The sequence below is a fragment of the Canis lupus genome, chromosome 2 (assembly GCF_048164855.1).
Source record: "Canis lupus baileyi chromosome 2, mCanLup2.hap1, whole genome shotgun sequence".
Taxonomy (NCBI): Eukaryota; Metazoa; Chordata; class Mammalia; order Carnivora; family Canidae; genus Canis; species Canis lupus.
In genome coordinates, this window is record NC_132839.1 from 33,952,646 (window position 1) to 33,973,272 (window position 20,627).

The window sequence follows — 20,627 nt, forward strand, 5'->3', positions numbered from 1 at the left end:
CTTGCGGACGGGGCTGCGCGGTTCCAGGAGCAGCTCGGAGGGCTCGGGCGACGGCTCCGCGGAGGGGGTTGCGCAGACCGGGAGCGCGAATCCACCAGCGCAGGCTCCGGAGCACCGGGCGCCGGGACACAGCCCAGGATCCAGCCTCCCCCGGGACAGGCAGAGGCCGAGAGGCCCCAGGACAGCAAGGACGCTCCTGCCCCGAGCTGAGCAGATCAGCGGGCCCTCCCGACTCCCCCAGCCTCCAGGCCCTGCAGACGGAGAGCTCCGGGGTTACTGCGGGGGCTGAATCCAGGGCTGTAGAGCTGGCCCCGCACTAGGGCTGTTGCTCCTGGGGTCTCACGGGGTAAACAACCCCCACTGAGCCCTGCACCAGGCAGGGGCACAGCAGCTCCCCCAACTGCTAACACCTGAAAATCAGCACAACAGGCCACTCCCCCAGAACACCAGCTAGACGGACAACTTCCAGGAGAAGCCAAGGGACTTAAAGTACACAGAATCAGAAGATACTCCCCTATGGTCCTTTTTTTGTTTTGTTTTGTTTTGTTTTGATTTTTGATTTGTTTCCTTCCCCCACCCCCCTTTTTTCTCCTTTGTTTTTCTTTCTCTTTTTCTTCTTTTTTTTCGTTTTTTTCTTCCTTTTTTTTCTCTTTCTCTTTTCTTTCCTTCTTTCTCTCCTCTCTTTTTCTCTTTTTCCCAATACAACTTGCTTTTGGCCACTCTGCACTGAGCAAAATGACTAGAAGGAAAACCTCACCTCAAAAGAAAGAATCAGAAACAGTCCTCTCTCCCGCAGAGTTACAAAATCTGGATTACAATTCAATGTCAGAAAGCCAAATCAGAAGCACTATTATACAGCTACTGGTGGCTCTAGAAAAAAGCATAAAGGACTCAAGAGACTTCATGACTGCAGAATTTAGAGCTAATCAGGCAGAAATTAAAAATCAATTGAATGAGATGCAATCCAAACTGGAAGTCCTAACGACGAGGGTTAACGAGGTGGAAGAACGAGTGAGTGACATAGAGGAAAAGTTCATGGCAAAGAGGGAAACTGAGGAAAAAAGAGACAAACAATTAAAAGACCATGAAGATAGATTAAGGGAAATAAACGACAGCCTGAGGAAGAAAAACTTACATTTAATTGGTGTTCCCGAGGGTGCCGAAAGGGACAGAGGGCCAGAATATGTATTTGAACAAATTCTAGCTGAAAACTTTCCTAATCTGGGAAGGGAAACAGGCATTCAGATCCAGGAAATAGAGAGATCCCCCCCTAAAATCAATAAAAACCGTTCAACACCTCGACATAAAATAGTGAAGCTTGCAAATTCCAAAGATAAAGAGAAGATCCTTAAAGCAGCAAGACACAAGAAATCCCTGACTTTTATGGGGAGGAGTATTAGGGTAACAGCAGACCTCTCCACAGAGACCTGGCAGGCCAGAAAGGGCTGGCAGGATATATTCAGGGTCCTCCATGAGAAGAACATGCAACCAAGAATACTTTATCCAGCAAGGCTCTCATTCAAAATGGAAGGAGAGATAAAGAGCTTCCAAGACTGGCAGGAACTGAAAGAATATGTGACCTCCAAACCAGCTCTGCAAGAAATTTTAAGGGGGACTCTTAAAATTCCCCTTTAAGAAGAAGTTCAGTGGAACATTCCACAAAAACAAGGACTGAATAGATATCATGATGACACTAAACTCATATCTGTCAATAGTAACTCTGAATGTGAACGGGCTTAATGACACCATCAAAAGGCGCAGGGTTTCAGACTGGATAAAAAAGCAGGACCCATCTATTTGCTGTCTACAAGAGACTCATTTTAGACAGAAGGACACCTACAGCCTGAAAATAAAAGGTTGGAGAACCATTTACCATTCGAATGGTCCTCAAAAGAAAGCAGGGGTAGCCATCCTTATATCAGATAAACTAAAATTTACCCCAAAGACTGTAGTGAGAGATGAAGAGGGACACTATATCATACTTAAAGGATCTATTCAACAAGAGGACTTAACAATCCTCAATTTATATGCCCCGAATGTGGGAGCTGCCAAATATATCAATTATTAACCAAAGTGAAGAAATACTTAGATAATAATACACTTATACTTGGTGACTTCAATCTAGCTCTTTCTATACTCGATAGGTCTTCTAAGCACAACATCTCCACAAAAACGAGAGCTTTAAATGATATACTAGACTAGATGGATTTCACAGATATCTACAGAACTGTACATCCAAACTCAACTGAATACACATTCTTCTCAAGTGCACATGGAACTTTCTCCAGAATAGACCACATACTGGGTCAAAAATCGGGTCTGAACTGATACCAAAAGATTGGGATCGTCCCCTGCATATTCTCAGACCATAATGCCTTGAAATTAGAACTAAATCACAACAAGAAGTTTGGAAGGACCTCAAACATGTGGAGGTTAAGGACCATCCTGCTAAAAGATGAAAGGGTCAACCAGGAAATTAAGGAAGAATTAAAAAGATTCATGGAAACTAATGAGAATAAAGATACAACCGTTCAAAATCTTTGGGATGCAGCAAAAGCAGTCCTAAGGGGGAAATACATCGCAATGCAAGCATCCATTCAAAAACTGGAAAGAACTCAAATACAAAAGCTAACCTTACACATAAAGGAGCTAGAGAAAAAACAGCAAATAGATCCTAGCCCCAGGGAGAAGAAGGGAGTTAATAAAGATTCAAGCAGAACTCAACGAAATCGAGACCAGAAGAACTGTGGAACAATCAACAGGAGTTGGTTCTTTGAAAGAATTAATAAGATAGATAAACCATTAGCCAGCCTTATTAAAAAGAAGAGAGAGAAGACTCAAATTAATAAAATCATGAATGGGGATCCCTGGGTGGCGCAGCAGTTTGGCGCCTGCCTTTGGCTCAGGGCATGATCCTGGAGACCCGGGATCGAATCCCATGTCGGGCTCCCGGTGCATGGAGCCTGCTTCTCCCTCTGCCTATGTCTCTGCCTCTCTCTCTCTCTGTGACTATCATAAATAAATAAAAATAAAAAAAATAAAATAAAATCATGAATGAAAAAGGAGAGATCACTACCAACACCAAGGAAATACAAACGATTTTAAAAACATATTATGAACAGCTATACGCCAATAAATTAGGCAATCTAGAAGAAATGGACGCATTCCTGGAAAGCCACAAACTACCAAAACTGGAGCAGGAAGAAATAGAAAACCTGAACAGGCCAATAACCAGGGAGGAAATTGAAGCAGTCATCAAAAACCTCCCAAGACACAAGAGTCCAGGGCCAGATGGCTTCCCAGGGGAATTTTATGAAACGTTTAAAGAAGAAACCATACCTATTCTCCTAAAGCTGTTTGGAAAGATAGAAAGAGATGGAGTACTTCCAAATTCGTTCTATGAGGTCAGCATCACCTTAATCCAAAACCAGACAAAGACCCCACCAAAAAGGAGACTTACAGACCAATATCCCAGATGAACGTGGATGCAAAAATTCTCAACAAGATACTGGCCAATAGGATCCAATAGTACATTAAGAAATTTATTCACCATGATCATGTAGGATTTATCCCTGGGACACAAGGCTGGTTCAACACCCGTAAAACAATCAATGTGATTCATCATATCAGCAAGAGAAAAACCAAGAACCATATGATCCTCTCATTAGATGCAGAGAAAGCATTTGACAAAATACAGCATCCATTCCTGATCAAAACTCTTAGAGTGTAGGGATAGAGGGAACATTCCTCGACATCTTAAAAGCCATCTATGAAAAGCCCACAGCAAATATCATTCTCAATGGGGAAGCACTGGGAGCCTTTCCCCTAAGATCAGGAACAAGACAGGGATGTCCACTCTCACCACTGCTATTCAACATAGTACTGGAAGTCCTAGCCTCAGCAATCAGACAACAAAAAGACATTAAAGGCATTCAAATTGGCAAAGAAGAAGTCAAACTCTCCCTCTTCGCCGATGACATGATACTCTACATAGAAAACCCAAAAGTCTCCACCCCAAGATTGCTAGAACTCATACAGCAATTCGGTAGTGTGGCAGGATACAAAATCAATGCCTAGAAATCTGTGACATTTCTATACACTAACAATGAGACTGAAGAAAGAGAAATTAAGGAGTCAGTCCCATTTACAATTTCACCCAAAAGCATAAGATACCTAGGAATAAACCTAACCAAAGATGTAAAGGATCTATACCCTCAAAACTATAGAACACTTCTGAAAGAAATTGAGGAAGACACAAAGAGATGGAAAAATATTCCATGCTCATGGATTGGCAGAATTAATATTGTGAAAATGTCAATGTTACCCAGGGCAATACACACGTTTAATGCAATCCCATCAAAATACCATGGACTTTCTTCAGAGAGTTAGAATAAATTATTTTAAGATTTGTGTGGAATCAGAAAAGACCCCGAATAGCCAGGGGAATTTTAATAAAGAAAACCATATCTGGGGCCATCACAATGCCAGATTTCAGGTTGTACTACAAAGCTGTGGTCATCAAGACAGTGTGGTACTGGCACAAAAACAGACACATAGATCAGTGGAACAGAATAGAGAACCCAGAAGTGGACCCTGAACTTTATGGTCAACTAATATTCGATAAAGGAGGAAAGACTATCTATTGGAAGAAAGACAGTCTCTTCCATAAATGGTGCTGGGAAAATTGGACATCCACATGCAGAAGAATGAAACTAGACCACTCTCTTGCACCATACACAAAGATAAACTCAAAATGGATGAAAGATCTAAATGTGAGACAAGAGTCCATCAAAATCCTGGAGGATAACACAGGCAACACCCTTTTTAACTCGGCCACAGTAACTTCTTGCAAGATACATCCACGAAGGCAAAAGAAACAAAAGCAAAAATGAACTACTGGGACTTCATCAAGATAAGAATCTTTTGCACAGCAAAGGATACAGTCAACAAAACTAAAAGACAACCTACAGAATGGGAGAAGATATTTGCAAATGACATATCAGATAAAGGGCTAGTTTCTAAGATCTATAAAGAACTTCTTAAACTCAACACCAAAGAAACAAACAATCCCATCATGAAATGGACAAAAGACAAAAGACATGAAGAGAAATCTCACAGAGGAAGACATAGACATGGCCAACATGCATATGAGAAAATGCTCCGCATCACTTGCCATCAGGGAAATACAAATCAAAACCACAATGAGATACCACCTCACACCAGTGAGAATGGGGCAAATTAACAAGGCAGGAAACAAGAAATGTTGGAGAGGATGCGGAGAAAAGGGAACCCTCTTACACTGTTGGTGGGAATGTGAACTGGTGCAGCCACTCTGGAAAACTGTGTGGAGGTTCCTCGAAGAGTTAAAAATATACCTGCCCTACGACCCAGCAATTGCACTGTTGGGGATTTACCCCAAAGATACAGATGCAATGAAACGCCGGGACACCTGCACCCCGATGTTTATAGCAGCAATGGCCACGATAGCCAAACTGTGGAAGGAGCCTCGGTGTCCATTGAAAGATGAATGGATAAAGAAGATGTGGTTTATGTATACAATGGAATATTACTCAGCTATTAGAAATGACAAATACCCACCATTTGCTTCAACGTGGATGGACCTGGAGGGTATTATGCTGAGTGAAGTAAGTCAGTCGGAGAAGGACAAACATTATATGTTCTCATTCATTTGGGGAATATAAATAATAGTGAAAGGGAATATAAGGGAAGGGAGAAGAAATGTGTGGGAAATATCAGAAAGGGAGACAGAACGTAAAGACTCCTAACTCTGGGAAACGAACTAGAGGTGGTAGAAGGGGAGGTGGGCGGGGGGTGGGAGTGAATGGGTGATGGGCACTGGGGGTTATTCTGTATGTTAGTAAATTGAACACCAATAAAAAATAAATTAAAAATAAATAAATAAATAAAAATTTAAAAAAAATCTAAAGTAATTGTTATAACATTTAAATGAAGTAAAGAAAAATAAATTTGAAATGAGTGAACATAGCAATCTTTAGGAGAGAAACAAATTATAAAACAGAAGCAAATGCAAAGGTCAGAACTTAAAAACATAACACTTTCATTAAAACAACTTTATGGGTTGAATAGCAGAATGAATATGACAAAGGAAAAGGTCAGTGAATTGAAAATTGAACAATATATGTCATCCAGTATGAAAGGTTTGGTAGAGTTAAGTGTTACATATTTATTTCATTTCCATATTATAAAGGAGTTCTTATTATATACCTCTATTTTAACTTTCATTTTTCTTTGGCCTTATAAGGACATATCAAGGTGTGGACATGGTACTGTGTATGTGTATGTCTGTATATGTATGTGTATGTATACACACATATATAATCATCTTTATTTGATATCCAGCAGGAAGTTTTAATCTGGTTTAGACCTGGCTTTTCTTTGAATCAATATATGAATCAATATTTCATTATAAAATGAAATAAAATAGTGACTACATTTATGTTTTGCAAATTAAAAATTTTATTTATTCATGGAATATTGTAAATCCAAAAAGTGATTCTTATCAGGAGGTCGGGGCTGATTTTGTGGCATCATTGGCACTGCCTGGAGACATTTTCAGTTGTCACACTGGGGAGTAGAAGCCAGGGATGGTAAACTTGCCACAATGTATAGGACAGCCCCCACCATGAAGAATGATTCAGTTCCTAATGTCAACAGTGCTGACTAGATTTGTGAACAGATGTATCTAAATAGATTTGACCTTATGATTTTGTTGATATAATAGTAAACCTGGTTGCAAATTGTGATTAAAAAAATTTGCTTTCCACAGCCTTTAAACAAAGACTAACAAACAGCTGCACATGTGGATGGAGAAGTTGTAAACTTGTATTTAAACATGGTAAAGCTGATGTTTTCGGTATCTATAGTCAGTCAGCATGGTGACATCACAGTGAAAAGGCCATATTTGAGAGGTGCAAGACACCTGAGTCACATGCATGTCTGGTTCCCTATTGGTACTTCCTGTCCAGGATGCAGTGGGCAACAATTGATGCCTTCCCTCGCTGCACCAGGGTGGCAGCCTGAGCGTAACAGCTCTTGCATTTACATCTCCTCCAACCAGTCTTCTTTCCTACCTTTTTATAGACATATTTTTTTTCAATTACTGAGAAAAGTAATTTTTTTCTAGTACTGAGAAAAGAGTCACATGCTTCAGTTAAATAGACCTTTTCTTTTTTTCTTTGACAGTCATAAAAACCATGCATTTTCTTTGATTTTTCTAAAACTCTGTGATGTTGAACTTCAAAAAAGAAATTTGAAATGCAAGTTATTTGAAAGATCTTCTATATGGAGTGACATTTCCTATACACAGTTGAACAGTGCTCCTGTACACTGACCCTAAAGAGATGGCATTCCATTCAAATTTAAATTTAATGTAGACAGTAACACAAATCAATGAGAAATTCCTGCCTCTGGTATTGTGCTTCTCAGTGAATCTTCATTGTACCTATCTGATAGTAAATTATTTATAGACTGTATATTTGAGTCTGATCCTTTATAAGACATGAGAGCCTGGACCTGCTTTATGTTCACTTATTTTCATTTTACAGACCTGTTTTTTGAAAAAAAAAAAAAAGCATATATTCTCAGTTTTAAACTGATTCTCATCATATATCCATTTCTTCTAGGCACTGGCACATCTCCACTTAATAGAATATGTCGGAGAACAGACTGCTTTGCTGATAAAGGTACATTAAATACTGCAACAGAATGTGCTTCAGCCACTGTTACTTTGATTTTGTAAAAAAAAAAAAAAAATCTGGTAAGAATAGGTCACAAATTATTTAAAAAATACAGCATGGAAACTTTTTTATCCTGTGTAGCCTAGAGATGAAGTGAGACTTTTTCCAAAGAATATACAATTGTAGATGCCTACAATTTTGCTATTAGCCTTTAGTTAAAACCATCTAAGAAGGAGAGTGGTAGACACCAGTGTTAGTAAATGAATGCACAGCCCCAGAGGGCTCTGCTGGGACATCAGGTCCATGTAACCAGTATGTGCTGCCACCAAGAATGGGACCATCTGGCTCCCCTCCCCAGGAGCTAATTGGCTTGGGTATGGCTGGGAATCACTCTTCCCAGTTTCCTAGAGACCCAGCTGAGGCTCCTAGTATTAGCCAGGAAAGCCCAGGCTGGTCCTGTTTGCACACCTGGGACTGCCTTGGTCTTCTCCTTTGTGAAAGGAAGGACTGACAGCTCTGTGAGCCTCACATGTCCTACCATCACATCTGCAGTATGTGTGATTTATATCAATGCCACTGTGATACATAGCACTGCTATTATCTGCTCCCTTCCAGATGGTCCCAGAGGATCGGCGCCTTGCAACTGCCATCATCCTGGTGGTCTGGGTGTCAGCCATTGCATCTTCCTTGATTGACAACATCCCATTCACTGCAACCATGGTGAGTTGCACTCTTCCTCCATGTTATGAGGACCTGACTTTCAGCCTGGACATGACCTGGGCTCACTCTTCCTTCCAGAGGAAGCAGAGAATGAACCTTGTCCCCTTGCTGCACTCATAGCTATGGTAGAAAGGTGGCAAAGCTTGGGTCCAGCTGGGCCAGGGGTGCTTAGTCCATACTGCAGGCTGGAATCCATGGGCCTGCAGTGGGCAGTGTATCAGTAACTAGTTGTTTCAGGGTTAGTCAACTGAAAGCTACCATACCTCATGGAAAAGACAGTCTGGTTTTTTTTCTTTTTTAAAGAAAATTGTAAGACACCAAAGACAGGCTGGTTGAAGGCAAACATGAATTATTCCCCATGAATACAGAAGCCACCCATGTGTGGCTTCTTGCACTTGGCTTGGGCAGGATTTTGAGTTCTTTGTGTGGTCCTGACTGCAGCTGAGATTGGGATACACATTGAAGGCCTTATACAAGGCTGGCAAGCCCTGTTTTTGCTGTGTCTTCTGCCATCACTGATAGGTGTTTGGCGGAATTGTGAATCCCTGGTGTGGCTATGTAAAGGCAGGAATGGGGGCTTGCATACAGGAACTGGGAGTCCTGTCATGAACACCTGAGGTCCCAGGTATGCTAAGCATGAGTGAACATTCCTCATGACTGGACTCTGGACAGGGGAATTTTCTCTGTTCTTGTGACCTTGACGGCCCAACCATACCCCTGCTCAACAGCCTGTGCAAGGAGGCTCCTGGCATTGAGGAGTAGGGCAGTGCTCTCTCTCACAGGACCTTAGGCTGACCTGACACTCAATGTCACTCACTCATTGCTGGGATCACAGTGTCTGCAGGTTGACACTCAAGTTACCTAGCTATTATTCTTCCATGACCTGGACTTGTTAATTTTGAGCTAATTCTGTGGCTGTTATTATTTTGTCATGAAGTACTGAATTAGAGAAGTTGTACAGAAGTTGTTGAATGTCCTGGTTTGTACTCAGCAGGCACTATCATGACTGTGACTGTGATTCTGTGGCCCCACAGAGCGCCAAGGGCTGCAGCATTTCTCAAGCAGACTAAGGCAGCTCGGCCCTGGGCTTCTGACATGCCAGTTCAGCTTGTATGTGCCTTCTGTTCTCAGATGAGGTGGTCCCCAGAAGACACAGTTGTGTGCGAACCCATGAGGCCACACAGTGTGGCCACAGTAAACCTTGATCAGTCCCGAGGGGTCTGCATGTTCAGGAAGTTACTACACCCTGCCTCTTGGGAGGCTTCTAGTTTCAGGACCCAGATCTTGTCTGGGAGTAGATGAGAGGGTACCTATTGTTAGAAATTTTGGCTCCTCCATTTTCTAAAAATATGACATTTACAATGTTTTCATTTTAACAATTTTAACTTACCTAAAATTTAAATTTAAAAAATCGAGAGAATCACAGAGGATAATATAATATCTGTATGCTCACCACCACAAATGAGGAAGTTAAAATATTGTATTCTCTTTGCTTGGGTTTTATTGTTTATTTTTAAGAAATGAAGTATTATATAGATGAACATGACATTCTCTGTTCCTTCCCTTAACCTCTAGGATTGTGTCCCTTCTTCCCTGTGCTGAGGGGACTACCCTAATGCATCTGGGGCATATCCATTCATGTGATAGCACACTATGGAAGGTAACAAGGGAAAGATCTTGGTTTATGTGAATCAACATGGACAGACACCAAATGCTGAGAGACTGAAAATATAGCTATTGCACAAATTGGCGTGCAGCTTTCTAAAACTCCCAAATCTCTGTTCTATGACTCAGCAGGTATCCATAGTAGCTGCATCAGAGGAGAACATGGAGAGTCATCCAGGTTTTCACCTTAGTCTGGAGGGCCCAAACCGGTCTGGTTTCTGGGTTGGATTTTAGGTTTGTGAGATTCCCATATTCTCAGCTTTGCTGTTTTCCTGGAGGCTAACCAAGGAGACCTAAGAAAATTCTGTGGAAGTACTATTAGGTCAAAACAGGGGTAGAGATAGGTTTGTCTGCTTGTGGCCATTATATATGCAGTGAAAACATTGGAGCTGCAACCCATGTCCCAACTGCCTAGCATGCAGAGGACAGCCTGTGTTTCAGCCAAACTTCATTCTGCTGTGAGAACACACTCTGGCCAAAGTCATTCCCCAGGTCAACAGGATACATGTCCATGGAAATTTTAACATGTGTGAAAATATAACTAAAAAGGGTCAGAAATGTGACAGATACATTCAGCATTTCCAATGATGAGGAATGCTGGTAGACGTGATAGTGGGGAGACTGAGGTTGTGTCTGACAAGGCTGTGAGGCATCTACTCAAAGTTTCTTTAGAGAATTATGAGCATGATTCCAATATTTCAAGTCAGTGAGTTGGAGAGACAAAACAAAGTCCATCTTTTCCTGGGTGATGTCTTCTCCCCAGAGTGTGTCTTTAGGTTGGCGATCATTCCTCCAGTATTCATACTGTCAGCTCTGAGCTGAACTCAGCAAGTAGGAAACACTATTCACATTTGTTCGTGACATTTCTCTTCTTCCATCGGTCAGAGAGAACACCAAATAATTCAGGAAATGCAAAAGACTTAATTTCTAACAGGCAGGATCATGCTATTGAATTTTTACTAATCTCAAGTATACAGGGTCGAAAGAACTAGGTTGTAGATGGGCTCTTTAATTTGGCTTTTTAATTTGGCTGGGTGGAGCTTCATTGAAAATTACAACAAAGCACAGCTGGGTTTTGAAGAGCACCCCAGGGTTTTTTTGGGATTAGCTTTGCTTCTTTAAATTTTCCTTATTCCATGGGCTCTCCCCTTCATTTTAACTTTTGCTTATTTTTAATGGTAATACTATTAAACAATATTTAACATTATTAGGTCAACTTGATATTGCATCATTATTTAGGGCAATCAGAATAGACATGGAGCCTCTGAAGGAGGAAGCGTGAAGCCCCCTCTCTCCTCTTACTCTGTGTCACTGTTACTTGCTTGGGGCAGAGTGGGACCCAAAGGGGAGGCACTGGGGGTTTTGGATGGTGACTACCCATCAACTGGTTTGGAAATATTTCCTTTTTGTTTTGTCTTTAATTTTTAATTAATTAACTAATTAATTAATTGGTAAGTAGACTCCACATCCAGCATGGAGCCCACTGTGGGGCTTGAAGTTATGACTGTGAGAGGTAATACCTGAGCTGAGATCACGAGTCATATACACTTAATAGACTGAGCCAACCAGGAACCCCTTTAATTTTTATTGTTTTTAATTGAAGTATAGCTAACAGTGTTCTATAGCTTATGCAATATAACGATTCAACAATTCTATACACATTGTTCAGTGCTAATCACTTGAAGTGTATTCTTTTTTTTTTTTTTTTTTTTTAGTATAGTTGACACACAATGTTACATTAGTTTCAGGTGTACAACATAGTGATTTGACAAGTTTACACATTATGCTGTGTTCACCACAAGTGTAACTACCATCAGTCCTAACACATTTCTGTTATTTTATCACTAACTGTATCCTTTATGCTGTGCCTTCTATTTCGGTGATTTATTCATTCCATAACAATAGCCAGTATCTTTCACTCCCCTTCACCCATTTTGCCCAACCCCTCCTCCTCCCCTCTGGCAACCATCAGTTAATTCTCTGTATTTGTAAGTCTGATTCTGCTTTTTGTCTTTTTTTCTTTTGTTGTTGTTTTTTTTTTTGGGGGGGGGGGATTCCATTTATAGTGAAATCATATGGTATTGTCTTTCTTAGCCTTAATGAATATTTCCATACTATGTAATCCCGTTGACATCCGTGCCTCACCTTCCTTCCCCTTCCTGTCTACTGTTGACAAGGAGCTGCGGGAGCCAAGGTGAACTCAGACCTGTTTTCATAGGCAGTTTTCTCAGGTCCCCAGTACATTGTACTATAGACTATTGGAAACCTGCAATACATTGCTGATGACTGAGAATTCCCTGACAGCCTTTCTCCATTTAAATCTTTTCAGCCTCATTTGCTTGAACAGGAAGAATTCTTAGGCTATTTTCAAGTTAAAATGTGATTATTCTTGTCCTGGATGTTAATTTCAAAGGATGGTAATTTATGCACATAATTTTGTGGGTTGTCTCTGACTTCTTGGATCCTCATCATTATCTGTATTATCATTCAGGCTTGGTGTGGAAGTCAGTTTTTCATGGCTTGTTCTCATCTACCTTCTTCCTGTAGGTCTTTGTCATCTCGTCCTTGCTACCTGCTAGGACAGAGGGCAGACTGCCATAACCCTTGACAAAGAAAATGCTTTTTCGGGGCGGTAAAAGTCAGAAGCATTTCACATGTGCTTTTGTTGTTTTTATAGCCTCATTTTGTTTTTGCTCATCCTGTCTTAAAACACCCAGGATCAAAATAATGTGCAGGGTTGAACCTTGTCCAGCAGATTGCAGTTAGGTTTGATAACATGAGCACTTAAAAAAAAAAGAACATGAGCATTTGTAGCAATTAACAGTTCAGGTTCTGGAGAAGGTGGGTCTGGGCTTGAATCCCAGCTCTATCATTGTGCAAGCTGAGAATGCACTGGGTTAGAGAAACAGAAGTGACAGCAGCAGAGAGATGCTGTTTCCCTTTTAGGTTGGCAGAGCTTCTGCAGTTTAATGACTGTGGTACTGGCAGGCTGTCAGGTTGCAAGTCAGCCCCTTGGGGTAGTGCCCAACTTCTTTGGGAGGGGCTCCCCTACTTCCTAAAGAGAATGGCCTTTGAGAGGCCCTGTAGTGCCCAGGCTGAGGGTCCTTCACCTTCCATGACTTGAAGACTGGCCACTACAGTGCCGGATCCTAGCTCCATGACACTCCGCAAAAATCAAGTGGCACATGTGGGGCACCAATACCCTCAGAGAAGATTGATCACAGCATGTCCCAGAGACATAGGAAAACAAACAAGAAATTATAAGAACACTCAGGGAGGTTTTAAGCATTGAACAAAAAATACTTTCTGGAATTAAAACGTATGACTTTTTAAAAAATATTGAATAATTAATTGATGAAAAGTCAGTGTTGGACCTGAGTGAGTGGATTTGAAGCCAAGTGAAAGTGCTAACTATAAAAGTACAGAGCAAAAGTACAAAGGAATAGAATCATGAAAAAAGATAGGATTTGGTGAGACCCAGGAGACCTAGCATGGTAATAAGAGTTCCAGGAAGAAGAAAAGGAATGCATTACATTGACAATGTGCAGCCTCTCCATCTCAAGTGCAGTCTGGGTGTCAGCAGCCTTGGAGCTTCTACAGATGCATGTCTTGGCTACCCAGCCTACCAATTCAGAACCTGCACATGGACAAGATGTGACCACCTGCACATGTGCACTGGAGATGTGCTGGTCTGGTCCAAGGCCCCATCTGGGGGTGTTTCCCTACCACTATAAATATGAACCTGCCACTGCAGAACTACAATTCCACCCCCTCCATTCTCAGGATCTCCTGTGAAGATGCAAACTGTCCTTGGTATTTACCTGGGGCACTTGTTAAATTGCATACAAAAGGAATCCAGCCAGGAGTGGGTAATTCTTCAGAGGCCCAAGCACGTTCCCATCTAACAGAGATGGCTGGAACAAATCTCTAGATTGAGTGTCCAAATTTAATGTCTCACCTGGGGACAGTTGGCAGATATCAGCAGCAAAATGACAAATCAGCAAGAGTGCTAGCTGGAGATAAGTGAACACTGACCCCCAGTGGTGGTGGGTTTAAGGAAGGCAGGTGGTAGGTACAGGGAGGATTGGTGTGGTGAGTAGAGGGAGAGCAGGTGTGCTGGGCACAGGGAGTGGTAGATGCAGGAAGTGTGCTGGGCACAGGGTGTGGTAGATGCAGGAAGGGAAGGTGATATGGGCTTAGAGAGAGGGCAAGGTACTCTGGGTCAGAGGGAGGGCAATACCTGTCTGGTTGTGATGCATCGTCTCCCTACAAGGAAGTAGGCTTAGTGTGTGAACTTACTTGATAAAAAACAAAAACAAAAACAAAAACAAAACAAAACAAAACAAAAAAACAAAAAAAACAGCAGGTATCACTATATTTCTCTGAAAAATTCTCAACTCTCGAATGTTGACAGTAAATTCAAATTTCAAAAATGATCCTGCTGGCTTCTGCTGTTTACATTCTTTCACAGAATAGCCTCTCCTCTTGGAGCCCACTGTCTGATATTACACAGGGATGTACTAGAGCAGCTGTCCACATGAAAGTGCCATGCCTGCCCCTTTGCATTGCCTCATGTCCCAGGGCAGCCCCTTGCCCTGTTGTTGGCTACCTGGGCCACGTCATGCCCTCTCTGGGCATCTTGTGCCATGCATTTCTTTCACCCCTGTAAGGGACAGCCTAGCCAGCCTCCCTTTGTTAATTCTCCTGCCACTCTGTCAGGAGCCATCCTTCCCAGGGTCCTGGATCAGAGGCCCATTGTAGGCGTTAAAGGTCAGGCAGCAAGGCATGTGTCCTGCTCAGATATCTGAAAAAGAGCTTTATATGTGTTTTTGGATGAAGTAATATTGCAATATTTGAATATAAGTGTATAGACTTAAAAAATGATGGAATGCTTTTGTTTAATAATGTCAACATATGCTAGCAATTACATTCTGGGGAACTACTTTTTTTTTAAATTGAAGTTCAGTTTGCCAACATACAGCATAACACCAGTGCTCATCCCGCCAAGTGCCCCCCTCAAGGCCCATCCCCCAGTCACCCCAACCCCCCGCCCACCTCCCTTTCCACTACCCCTTGTTCGTTTCCCAGAGTTAGGTGTCTCTCATGTTTTGTCATCTTGGGAACTATTTTAAATTAGGATGACAAACTTTACATATTAACTTAAAATATATGAGCTAGCCACTTTTCCCCCCCAGAACTCCTTGTGGGCATAGCTGAGGTGAACAGCCCAGCAGTGGGCACTCAGCTGGTCTTTTTTGTACAGTGCCATGTGTGGGGATGTTGCAAGTAACATTGCATGGGGTGAAGTGATGGCTGTCCTAGGATGACTCTGTAGCAATATCAAGAAGAGAATTGTTTTGTGCAGACCCAAAACCAAACTAGAAGTCTCAGGGGAATGTAGAGCATCTTGGCTTGGCATAGCAGGCAGTGTGTGTAGGCCTAGCAGGCATCCCAAATGGGCCCTGGAGTAGGCAGCAGTCCAACCTCACCTGCATTCCTTCCTGTGTTAAGGATCTCTGGGGCTCAGCTGGGAGCCGTCCAAGCAGAACCTTTCCCAACAACTGCATGATTTTCAATATCCACTGGGCCATGTTCCAGGAACCATCCCTCCTGCCTCTCTTTGCATGGACCCTAGGACATTCATTATCTAGGACTGAAAGCAGCTCACTTTGACAATGTATGGAAGATCTGGAAATTGATTACCTTAATACTACCCATGTGCTTTAGCTCCCTTAAAGTCTTTGTGTACCTGCAAAGGGAAATATAACTCAGTTCTGGACCCTGCCCTAGGGTTTGTTGTTGTTGATAACTTTGTTACTCAAGTCAACAGCCCTTCCAGCTGACCCACCTTCCTCTGGACTCTCTTTCCTCTTTAAACATCTACCTGTCATGGCTATTATTATTTCTGTGTATTAATTCTTATCTCCCTTGCCTCTATTTGGCTTTACGGTCATTGGCAAAGCACTACCCATGACCAGGTTAAGCCTGCCTCCTGCCTCCCCACCCTACATGCACAGACAATGGAGAGAGCAGCAAGCACCTGCATTGCCATCTTGCCTCCCAGCCACAGCACTTCCCTCATGATTCCTTACTGCTGCCAGCCACACAACTTCTCCCTGGGCCTCATCTGCCCATGACTCTTGACTCTAGCACACCTCTTTTCTCTCTTTGAGCCTCCAGCGTCCTGCCCTCCTCTTCCTTCCTCACAGTTGATGACCTTGCTTCCCCTTTGTGACAAGATAAAAGCAGTCATATGGGAGGTTTTATAAGTAATGACCACTGTGGCTGCCCAGTGCATCCTACCTTCCTTCCAGTTAAATGGAAGGGATTCCTAGTCTCAGTGGAGGCCAGCCCCGCTACCTGGCCCCAAAGCCACAGTTCTTTCCTACATAATTTATTTTTCACTCTCCACTACATCATCCTCATCAGGTTCTAAACATGCTGCCATCTCTCCCTCAGTGAGCCATGCATCTCTATGGCTCTCTTCCCTTTCCTCTACTTCCTTTAACAACCAACTCTGTGAAAGCATCGTCTATCCTTGCCACCCTCATCTTGCTGTAATCCCTCTTCATTTTTCTCTTGACCCCACTGCAAGACCTCATGGTATTCACCCTTGTGAGAAATCCAAGTGATGCTCCTGGTTCTCTTTTAACCTGGCCTGTCAGCAGCACATGGTAGAGGCAGCCTCTCTTCCCCTTGTGATCCTTTTCCTGCTTGGCTCCTCAAGGTTCTCCTCCTACCCATGCAGCCGCTCCTCTTTGGTCTCCTTCCATAGGTCTTCACCTTTCAGCTCCCAAATACTGGGCTCAGTTCTGACCACTTCATTCTCTAGACTCATTGCAAGTGGTCTCATACAAGCTCATGCTCTAAATTCCACTCTACTCCTTGGCTTCTCTGCAGATCCTGGGGTCAGGTATCCAATTGCCCCTCTCACCTCTCCACCTGATTCTGTGCTTCCCCAATCCTCCTCACTTCCATAAAAATTTCATTTTCTCAGTTTCTCAGGACCCCAAATCTTAGAACCAGACTGAGCCCTTGCATTTTTTTTACAGCATACAGCCAGCTGCCCTTTGAAGCTTCCAAATATGGCCAGTTCCCATAGTCTTCACCACTGCCCCCAGATCGTAGCCAACATTCCCCACTTGTGTATTGCAGTCACCTCCAAATTGTTTTGTTTCTACCCTTGCTCCACCCTCAAGCGTCCATTCTTCGCTGAGGAGTCCCATTACACTCAGCACAATTCAGTCTTGGAGTGCCTACAAGCTTTCCAATCTGATCACCATCACCTCTGGTTTCACTTCCTATCATTCTTCCCTTTATCCACTTAGCTCCAGCTACACTGGCCTCCCTAGCTTTCCTTGGACATGTCAAGCAAACTCCTGCCTTAGGGCTTTCGTACTTCCTATTCTTTCTGCCTGAGATTTTTTACACAGATCATTAGGAGCTTGAACTTGCCCCCCTTTTATTAAGTTTTTAAAAAATATTGCCCAGTGCAAAAGTGATACCCCCTCATCTCCTTTTTGCTTTTTAATCCAAGCGCTTAATACCACCTAACATTGTGTATTTTACTTGTTTTGATCTGTTTAGTTGTTTAATGTTCATTTTTAAATCAAATTATACATTCATATAGTTTAAAGTGCTAAATCAGTCTAGAATACTTATTTTAAAAATAGCCCTTTTGTATAACTTTTAATTCATTTCTTTATTGTGGAAAACTTTATCATCATTTGCTGCTTTTTATTTTTTTATTTCATTTTTTTAAATTTATTTCTTATTGGCGTTCAATTTACCAACATACAGAATAACCCCCAGTGCCTGTCACCCATTCACTCCCACCCCCCGCCCTCCTCCCATACTACCACCCCTAGTTCATTTCCCAGAGTTAGGAGTCTTTACGTTCTGTCTCCCTTTCTGATATTTCCCACACATTTCTTCTCCCTTCCCTTATATTCCCTTTCACTATTATTTATATTCCCCAATGAATGAGAACATATAATGTTTGTCCTTCTCCGATTGACTTATTTCACTCAGCATAATACCCTCCAGTTCCATCCACATTGAAGCAAATGGTGGGTATTTGTCCTTTCTAATGGCTGAGTAATATTCCATTGTATACATAAACCATATCTTCTTTATCCATTCATCTTTCGATGGACACCGAGGCTCCTTCCACAGCTTGGCTATTGTGGCCATTGCTGTTTAAACATCGGGGTGCAGGTGTCCCTGCGTTTCATTGCATCTGTATCTTTGGGGTAAATCGCCAACAGTGTAATTGCAGGGTCGTAGGGCAGGTCTATTTTTAACTCTTTGAGGAACCTCCACACAGTTTTCCAGAGTGGCTGCACCAGTTCACATTCCCACCAACAGTGTAAGAGGATTCCCTTTTCTCTGCATCCTCTCCAACATTTGTGGTTTCCTGCCTTGTTAATTTTCCCCATTCTCACTGGTGTGAGGTGGTATCTCATTGTGGTTTTAATTTGTATTTCCCTGATGGCAAGTGATGCAGAGCATTTTCTCATGTGCATGTTGGCCATGTCTATGTCTTCCTCTCTGAGATTTCTCTTCATGTCTTTTGCCCATTTCATGATTGGATTGTTTGTTTCTTTGGTGTTGAGTATAAGAAGTTCTTTCTAGATCTTGGAAACTAGCCCTTTATCTGATATGTCATTTGCAAATATCTTCTCCCATTCTGAGGGTGTCTTTTAGTTTTGTTGACTGTATCCTTTGCTGTGCAAAAGATTCTTATCTTGATGAAGTCCCAATAGTTCATTTTTGCTTTTGTTTCTTTTGCCTTCATGGATGTATCTTGCAAGAAGTTACTGTGGCCGAGTTCAAAAAGGTTGTTGCATGTATTCTTCTCTAGGATTTTGATGGAATCTTGTCTCACATTTAGATCTTTCATCCATTTTGAGTTTATCTTTGTGTATGGTGCAAGAGAGTGGTCTCGTTTCATTCTTCTGCATGTGGATGTCCAATTTTCCCAGCATCATTTATGGAAGAGACTGTCTTTCTTCCAATGGATAGTCTTTCCTCCTTTATCAAATATTAGTTGACCATAAAGTTCAGGGTCCGCTTCTGGGTTCTCTATTCTGTTCCATTAATCTATGTGTCTGTTTTTGTGCCAGTACCACACTGTCTTGATGACCACAGCTTTGTAGTACAACCTGAAATCTGGCATTGTGATACCCCCAGATATGGTTTTCTTTATTAAAATTCCCCTGGCTATTCGGGGTCTTTTCTGATTCCACCCAAACCTTAAAATAATTTGTTCTAACTCTCTGAAGAAAGTCCATGGTATTTTGATAGGGATTGCATTAAACGTGTGTATTGCCCTGGGTAACATTGACATTTTCACAATATTAAATCTGCCAATCCATGAGCATGGAATATTTTTCCATCTCTTTGTGTCTTCCTCAATTTCTTTCAGAAGTGTTCTATAGTTTTGAGGGTATAGATCCTTTACATCTTTGGTTAGGTTTATTCCTAGGTATCTTATGCTTTTGGGTGAAATTGTAAATGGGATTGACTCCTTAATTTCTCTTTCTTCAGTCTCATTGTTAGTGTATAAAGATGCCACTGATTTCTGGGCATTGATTTTGTATCCTGCCACACTACCGAATTGCTGTATGAGTTCTAGCAATCTTGGGGTGGAGACTTTTGGGTTTTCTATGTAGAGTATCATGTCATCGGCGAAGAGGGAGAGTTTGACTTCTTCTTTGCCAATTTGAATGCCTTTAATGTCTTTTTGTTGTCTGATTGCTGAGGCTAGGACTTCCAGTACTATGTTGAATAGCAGTGGTGAGAGTGGACATCCCTGTCTTGTTCCTGATCTTAGGGGAAAGGCTCCCAGTGCTTCCCCATTGAGAATGATATTTGCTTTGGGCTTTTCGTAGATGGCTTTTAAGATGTTGAGGAATGTTCCCTCTATCCCTACACTCTGAAGAGTTTTGATCAGGAATGGATGCTGTATTTTGTCAAATGCTTTCTCTGCATCTAATGAGAGGATCATATGGTTCTTGGTTTTTCTCTTGCTGATATGATGAATCACATTGATTGTTTTACGGGTGTTGAACCAGCCTTGTGTCCCAGGGATAAATCCTACTTGGTCATGGTGAATAATTTTCTTAATGTACTGTTGGATCCTATTAGCCAGTATATTGTTGAGAATTTTTGCATCCATGTTCATCAGGGATATTGGTCTGTAATTCTCCTTTTTGGTGGGGTCTTTGTCTGGTTTTGGAATTAAGGTGATGCTGGCCTCATAGAACGAATTTGGGAGTACTCCATCTCTTTCTATCTTTCCAAACAGCTTTAGGAGAGTAGGTATGGTTTCTTCTTTAAACGTTTGATAGAATTCCCCTAGGAATCCATCTGGCCCTGGACTCTTGTGTCTTGGGAGGTTTTTGATGACTGCTTCAATTTCCTCCCTGGTTATTGGCCTGTTCAGGTTTTCTATTTCTTCCTGTTCCAGTTTTGGTAGTTTGTGGCTCTCCAGGAATGCGTCCATTTCTTCTAGATTGCCTA

At 42.0% G+C, this 20,627-nt stretch overlaps 1 protein-coding gene across 1 annotated transcript in view; it reads left to right on the forward strand.

Moving 5' to 3' along the window:
- Positions 1 to 20,627, forward strand: part of OCA2 (OCA2 melanosomal transmembrane protein) — a 440,201-nt gene that overhangs the window by 257,787 nt on the left and 161,787 nt on the right. Inside the window, exons 20-21 of the mRNA XM_072795366.1 lie at positions 7,665 to 7,724; positions 8,334 to 8,438. Coding sequence (XP_072651467.1) covers positions 7,665 to 7,724; positions 8,334 to 8,438 — 165 coding nt within the window. The remainder of the gene's footprint in view (positions 1 to 7,664; positions 7,725 to 8,333; positions 8,439 to 20,627) is intronic.